The 8,476-nt window shown below is 34.6% G+C and overlaps 1 protein-coding gene across 1 annotated transcript in view; it reads right to left on the bottom strand.

Annotated features, from left to right (window-relative positions):
• The window catches only part of CAMKMT (calmodulin-lysine N-methyltransferase), a 427,363-nt gene that overhangs the window by 400,599 nt on the left and 18,288 nt on the right, over window positions 1-8,476 (bottom strand). The window contains exon 3 of the mRNA XM_008050222.2: window positions 5,642-5,706. Coding sequence (XP_008048413.1) covers window positions 5,642-5,706 — 65 coding nt within the window. The remainder of the gene's footprint in view (window positions 1-5,641; window positions 5,707-8,476) is intronic.

Genomic DNA, 8,476 nt, shown 5'->3' on the forward strand with positions numbered 1-8,476 from the left:
GAGCCCGCGGGTTCGAGACCCGCCTGGGCAGCGAGACCTCATCTCTACAATAAATCAAAAAAATCAGCCGGGCGTGGTAGCGCGCGCCTGTAGTTCCGGCTCCTCGGAAGGCGGAGGCGGAAGGATCGCCGGGGCCCAGCAGGTCGAGGCTGCGGCGGCCGGGAGCGGCCACTGCACTCCAGTCTGGGCGACCGAGTGAGACTCCAACTCAAAAAAAGAAAAGAAAATAAAATAAAACAAAAAAATAAAAATATTATTTACAGTTTACATAGTATTGTCACATTCTCTAATATTATGTTCACCACCCAAGGCAGTTCTGTTTCTAATTCAGTTTTATATACGAAGTAAAGATTTGTTCAAAGACTTGTCTACAATCACATAGCTAAAAACGTACAGAGCTAAAACCTGAACTTCATATCCCATGTTCCTACTATGACCATACTCGTTTAAAAACTGAGCAATAGCCTGGCTCGGTGGCTCAGCCTGTAATCCCGCGCCTTTGAGAGGCCAAGGTGAGTGGATTGCCTGGCCCCGCGGGTTCGAGACCTGCCTGGGCAACTTGGTGAGACCACATCTCTACAATAAATCAAAAATTAGCCGGGCGTGGTAGTGCATGCCTGCAGTTCCAGCTATTTGGAAGGCTGAGGTGCAAGGATCGCCAGAGCCCAGCAGGTCGAGGCTGCGGTGGAGGAGAGCAGCCACTGCACTCCAGTCTGGGTGACAGAGTGAGACTCCAACTCAACAAATAAAAATAAAAAATAATAAAAATAAAAACTGAGCCATGATTCATAAATGTTCAAATTTTCTCATTTTTAATCAAACTACTGTGTATATGTATATATGTGTATATGTGTATATAGATACAGATATGTGATATATATATGTATATAGATTATATATACACACATACATATATATGCCTTTATTTGAACGAGAATAACATTTTAAAATCCAAACTAACATTCTTGATACTTGGATAATTTCATCAATATTAAAGACCCTAACTATTTAACACAATTACAATGAAAGAGAAAGACTAAAAATTTGGACAATGTTTCCCAAGAAGCTATTACCTTTGGTTTCCCAAACACAGGTAGAAAGTGAAAATGCTGACTTTTTTTTTCTTTTTAAAAAATTTGTTTTTCCCTCTAAAGAAACCAGAAAAGATAAATATATACATATACATATTTTAAAGTGAAGTGGTCTTGCTATGTTGCCCAGGCTGGCTTGAACTCTTGGGCTCAAGCAATTACCCCCCACCTCAGCCTCCCAAGAAGTTGGGACTACAGGCATCTGCATCTGGCTTTTATTTTAATAAAAGTCTCTCCTTCAGTAATATTTGGTAACTAGCCCAAAAGAAATCAGTTTTAGATACATTGCAAACAGGTCTTGCTATCAGACCACTAGGAAGCAAAGATGATAACTGTGTGCGTCAAAAGTCTAGGTCAGCCCTAGGATCCACTGGAGAAAAGAAATCATCATTGTCACACCTAAGAGTATATTTTCAGAAGGTCTATAGATCTCGCCAGGAGACAATGAAATATCACAGTGTCCTGTCATGCAGTCCAACCAGGAGAAAAAAAAATGTTTTCAAAGAATGGTGGAAGGGGCTTTACCAATCCATTTCCCAAATTTAATCTGCAATATTTGCCAGGAATCAACATCACACTATTATTGTAATGATATATTTATTATCTTTTAAAGGTTTATACATATTATATTGTACACATTTTTAGAATAAATTACATGAGAAGTATTAGCTCATCTGTCTATACTACCAAACAAAGGATGGTGTGCTTAAAAGAAATAAAGATACAAATGAAGCTTACAATACCCCCAAGCATGGGTAATATTTTATAAATACCAAATAGTTGTGTTAGACACTATGACATCCAAATTTGGATCAACTAAATCCTGAAGAGAATTATATTTTTAAAAATTCATTTCAGTAGAGGAAAGAAACGACTTTGGAGAAAAAGAAAATTATCTTGGAAGAGACAGCACGGTGGGGCTTCTTTGACTAGAGGTCAGGGGACTAGCTAGAAAGGAGACTGCCCACAGTAAAAATAAAAAATATAAAAGGCAGCAGCAAGAAAGCTGCTGCAATGCTCACAAACGGCACTCCCTTGCCACCCAACGAATCTGAGTGACATGTCATAGGACACACAGGCAGCAAGTATCTTGCTGGAGGTAAAGGATGTCACCCTATACTTTTCCCTAGGTAGCTTGCCAGCATTTCTTTCCAGGCATGATGAATCAATCAATAGCAGGCACAAACTCTCGACTAGGCAGCTTTGATATGTTAGAAGGAAGTAGGTTCTTCAGTAATAGAAACCAAAGAATGAAATATGCCTACCTATCCCTAGTTAAAGGTAATCAAAAAGGAAGCTTGACTTCCAAAATAGTTATCTTCTATAAAAGCAAATATAAATTTATAAAAGAAGGTTGGGGGTCACGTACTATAAAGCAATAAATCAATACACAGAAATGATTCTGTAAGGTAATACATTTATAGAACATTGGTATTTCTTTTGTGAAAATACCTCTTCCTATTTTTTGGTTATGCTTTCTCTTACAAGTTTACAGTTGTCTTTTTCTATGAATTTGTGGGATATTTGTTTTAATTCTAACAACATTCAAAGAAATTCAAGGAATGAAAGTATATTTCAAAAATATAAAATACTTTTCAGGTCAACACAACACTTCTAAACAAAAAAAGTAAATACAAAAAATATTTTCTAATATATCAGGAAATTAGAAGCTAGCTAGAGTTTCATTTATTTTTCAAAACTAAAAATGTGTTTCCCATATCTTTCTGGTTAGAGCATAAACAAATCCAGAAAGTACGACTAATCCTTTCATCTTTGAAAATTTATAATGAATACAATCATTCCCTGATTTTTCAAATTAACTTAAAATTGAGATTAATGGTTTTTACTAAGCCATGAATATATTATGTTTTCTATATGTGCACTTATCAGGTTTGGGGACTATAAAATATTTTAATTAAGCTGTTATTCCTATTTTTCTATTATCAGGAAGCAATATAAATCTGCAAATTCTAAAATAAATGGATAATTCCATCTATTGGTTCTCTCATACTATTTGAAACAAGTTTCCTAATTCTAGATAACCTTCAGTGTACTCCCATGGTGATTTATCAGTTCAGAATTTTCACTCTGTCAAGGTTAGCAAGACTAAAACTACTCCTTTCTAAAGCTAAAAGTGCACAAATTTAACTGACATTTAAAATATAAAGCAAAAAAAACCAAATTGGACTCAAAAATCAGTAAAGAAAAATCTATTTTTTCCATTAACAATTTCTGAATATATCAAATGTATCAGAAATAAATAAAATGAAAATGTTTAAACACATCTGTATATGTTTACATGGTGAAAGCATATGATTATTATTTGAGTTATTTATTCTAATATTGAAATGTGAGACAGAATTATGATTGTGGCGCCCTCTGCTGGGATTTCCAGTCACAAACTTAATAGCACTATTAGCATACTAAAATAAAATTTTTGAGGCAAATGAAAAACCAATTTTTCAATCCATGATCCCTTTATGCTCAAAATTATATAAAAGTTATAATCATTATTTACTTTATTTAAACAGGACTTTATCAATTTATCATTAAGAGAAACATCAATACAGACTTTTATTTTAAAATAAAGAGTAAATATAAATATAAATGGTGCACTGAACAACATTTTTAATATGCCTAATTTTTGTGATCACTTCTGTTACAGGTTTTTGAGACTATATTTATGACAAGAGATCTTAATAAGTTACTATTTTGGTCATTTTTTTCTAATTTTCCTGCCTTGTTAGTTCAATCAAGATCATTTAAGAAATCAGAATACCCTTTATAATATTATATTTTATATTAGAAAAAAACTGAAAGAAGGTTTAGAGGTACTCATCACCAGTAATACTTAATAAAGAGCTTCCACTTATTGTCAACTCTGAGGCATGCAGCATTTTATACACCTTCTATACATTATATCCAGTCCTAAGAGATGAAAAAAATTGAGGCTCATGGAGATGATACAAATTGCTCAGATGAACTTCAGAGCCAGTATTCAGATGTAGGTGGGTATCACTTCAAAGTCTCAAATCTTTCTACCAAACAATAGACAGCAGTGAAAAAATATCCTTAATATGCAACCTCTCTGTCTGTTAATACAGCTACAATGAGGTGTGGGGTATGACATAAGTTGATGGGAGAAAAATGTTATAGAAGGATAGGTTATTCGTGCCTAAAATGATAATCCAGACCTTTAGGAATTTATTTTTATTTTACATAATGCTGCCAGCTAGTGGCCCTATTTCATACTGAGTCAACTGGGAACAATACTAGACTTTTATGTCACTGCATTAGAAATTCTGCATTTAACATTCTAGGATCCTGTTCTCAAGTTATGTACGCATAAGCTTGACTTAACGACACTTAACATTACCCCAGAACTAAAGGAGAATGTCTCCTCAACCATCATTAGCATCTTTTGCCCAGGTCTTGCCAAGTAACAAATATGAGATATTCCTAAGTGGGAAAGATTCCAGTAAAATGCCAACATGCAGAAACTACACCTGTCACTATCCATGAAACAGAACCTGCATTATTTAAAATATTCTGGAATAATCTTAGGATATTCATAGATTCCTTAGTGACCCAATACATAAATAGGAAGTTTTTTCTATAAAATTAAAAGCTTGTCATAACGTAGACATAAGAACAAAAGTATTACCTATTACAGGATATAATTTTATACAAATCCACACATTTAATAAAACTACAGTGTTAGTAAAATATGTTATTTAAATTTAGACATTAGTTACAGCTCTGAAATTTCTTTTGAGAGAAAAGTATTACAGGACTATTTTTATGTAATAGTATTACATGTAAAATGAATATTTCACTGATAATTCACTATCTTAAGAGAAATATTCTATGCAAAAAAAATATTAAAAAGTGCACAGCTCCTATCATGGTATGTTGTTTAATTCAATGGCATAAAGATAGCCTTGGTTGATATATTTCCTCATATGAAACTAATTATAAGAATTCTAAGCATTTTAAGCATTATAAGTAATTTTCTCAGTGAAAAGAAATCTATGGCTTAGATGAAAGGTCAAGGCTTAAATGAAAAGTCAATATATTTTTATAATATCATAATACTGTATAAAACAAAAACACTCTGGCATCAAAGTATATTAGCATCAAGGAGAACATTTTCTGGGTTTATTCTATGGTGAGAGAGTGAAGACTCATAGAGTGGCAAAGAGAGCACCCAAAACACAGCAAAGGAGGAGGAAACAGCCCTTCTGTTGAATTAACCAAGGCCAAAATGGGAACAAGAAACAAAGCAACAGTATCGGAGAGTCCAGTGTTCCTTCTGACCTACATTCTGTCTTGTACAGACACACATCCCGGCAATGTATAGAAACTGCGGTTCTCCATTTAGTAGGTGCATCTTATAGGAAGCTTATTTTGAAGTTAAAGGATACATGTCTAGAAAGTATATAAATACACATATGCACCTTTAATGAGTAAATAAACATTAGTAAGAAAAAACACACCAACTATCAATTCACTTTTTAAAACACTAAATATAGAATGAGTATAGAACTTACAAACATTTCCTGTATTATCAAAGCTGGTAAGAACATCTTCAACATTGAAGGATCCACTCTTTTGCCTAGAATGAGATACAGCATTTTCTTTAATGATTTTGAAATATTAACACTTTTTAATTTTTAAAAAAGCTGAGACTGTATATTACCATACACCTGAGAGTAAGAAACTCTTCCATGCTGTATTTTAAAAATATTTTCTGCCCACTAGAGGGAGAAGGAAAAGAAATAACAATGTAGTCCTTAGAATATTCAATGTAATTACATTTTTTGATGATTAATCTATATCTTAAAGTATTAAGAAATAATTTTAACTGTTGCTGTTTTCACTATATAAAGGTAAGTTGTCAACTCTTCTAAAGACAAAAAAAAAAAAACCACATTACACTTAAAAACTCTTAGAGCCGAAAAATAAACAATCACCCTCCAAACCACACTCAACAATGCATAAATTTCTTCTACAGGAGCACAACAAATTCATTTACAAAGAACTAACCACACTCCAGGACTGCACATTTCACCATAGAGAGTTCTAAGTATCAGTGAGCAAATTTCTTTGTATCTCTACCCACTTTGAATTCTATCCCTTTAATTATAATCTCTCTTCACTTAATAGTTCTTTAAATATTTGACTTGATACTGATGTTTTATTAATATTTACAAAAGATACTATTCTTTATATGCAAATAGGCCATGTCAATAGATCATGGAGTTTGAGACACTTTTTCAGTGGTGATAAAAAAACTGGCACTAATTCATCTATAATTTTTTATATTCTCTCCCATTTAATTTACAGCCATAGTTCCTTAAATGTTATAACAGTTTATAATAACCATTAATAATTCACAAAAATTTACCTCATCATATTAATCTTGTCATTAAAAATAAATAACAACATTATGGACTGAATTGTGTCCCTCCCTTCCTCAACTCCCCCTAAAGGATATTAGGATACAGAGACACAAAGGAAGAGACAGGGAAAAGATGATCACTGACAAGCCAGGGAGAAAGGCTCAGAAGAATCCAAACCTTCAATACCTTGATCTCAGACTTCCAACTCCCGGAACTACCAATCCTACTGAAGGCATTCCAGGCGATTGAGAAAGATGGAACTCTCCCCAAATCATTTTATGAAGCTAACATCACACTGATACTCAAATCAGGTAAAGACCCAACAAAGAAAGAGAACTACAGGCGAATATCTTTGATGAACATAGATGCTAAAATTCTCAACAACATCCTAGCAAACCGGATTCAACAACACATCTCAAATATCATCCATCATGACCAAGTAGGCTTCATCCCTGGGATGCTAGGCTGGTTCAACATTCGTAAAACCATAAATGTAATTAAATACATCAACAGATGTCAAAACAAAAACCACATGATTATATCATTAGATGCAGAAAAAGCTTTTCATAAAATGCAGCACCCCTTCTTGATAAAAACCCTCGAACATCTAGGTATACAGGGAACATACCTCAAAATAGTAAAAGCCATCTATGAGAAGCCCACAGCCAGCATACTCCTAAATGGACAAAAATTGGAACCATTTCCCCTGAAAACTGGAACAAGACAAGGATGCCCAGTCTCACCCCTCCTGTTCAATATAGTATTGGAAGTCCTGGCTAGAGCTATCAGAGAAGAGAAGTAATCAGGGGTATCCAAATAGGAAAAGAGGAATCAAGTTATCTCTCTTTGCAGATGACATGATTGTGTACCTTGAAAACCCAAGAGAATCTGTCAAAAACCTCCTTACACTGATAAAGGCCTTTGGCAAAGTCTCAGGATATAAAATAAATGCGGATGGAAGGCTGAGGCAGAAGGATCATCGGAGCCCAGCAGATAGAGGCTGCGGTGGCCGGGAGCGGCCACTGCACTCCCGTCTGGGCGCCTGAGTGAGACTCCAACTCAAAATAAATAAATAAATAAAAATAAATGTGCAAATGACAATTGCATTTCTTTACACCAATAATAAACAAACAGAAACCCAAATAAAAACCACAATTCCAATCACAATAGCCACAAAAAAAATGAAATACCTTGGCATCTTCCTAACCAGAGATATGAAAGACCTTTACAATGAAAACTACAAAACACTGCTCAAGGAAATCAAAGATGACACAAACAAGTGGAAAAATATCCCATGCTCATGAATTGAAAGAATCCACATTGTGAAGATATCCATCTTACCTAAGGTAATCTACAGATTCAATGCAATACCCATCAAATTATCAGCAACATTCTTCTCAGACCTAGAAAAAACAACATAGGAATTCATATGGAAACAAACGACCAAGAATAGCCAGAACAATCCTCAGCAAAAAAAACAAAGCAGATGGTATCACATTACCAGACTTCAAACTTTACTATAAAGCTGCAATCATCAAAACAACTTGGTATTGGTATAGGAACAGGCATATAGATCAATGGAATAGAATTGAGATTCCAGAAGCAAAACTTCAATTTCTCAACCAACTCATCTTTGACAAAGCCTCCACCACCTACCACTGGGGAGAGAACCTATTCAGTAAATGGTGCTAGGAAAACTGGCTGACCACATGCAGAAGATTGAAACAGGACCCCGATCTATCCCCATACACAAAAATTAACTCCAAATGGATCAGAGACCTAAATGTAAAACCTCAAACCATAAGAAACTTAGAAAATGAAGGACATACCTTCATGGAAATCGGAACTGGCATCCAACTCCTGAACAAAACCTGAAACCCACAAGCCATAAGAGAGAAGATAGACAAGTGGGACCTCATTAAACTGACAAGCTTCTCCAAAGCCAAAGAAACCATCAAGAGAGCAGGGAGACAGCCCACAGAC

The sequence above is a fragment of the Carlito syrichta genome, unplaced genomic scaffold, assembly GCF_000164805.1.
Source record: "Carlito syrichta isolate Samal-C Ts95f unplaced genomic scaffold, Tarsius_syrichta-2.0.1 Scaffold143284, whole genome shotgun sequence".
NCBI classification, from domain to species: Eukaryota; Metazoa; Chordata; class Mammalia; order Primates; family Tarsiidae; genus Carlito; species Carlito syrichta.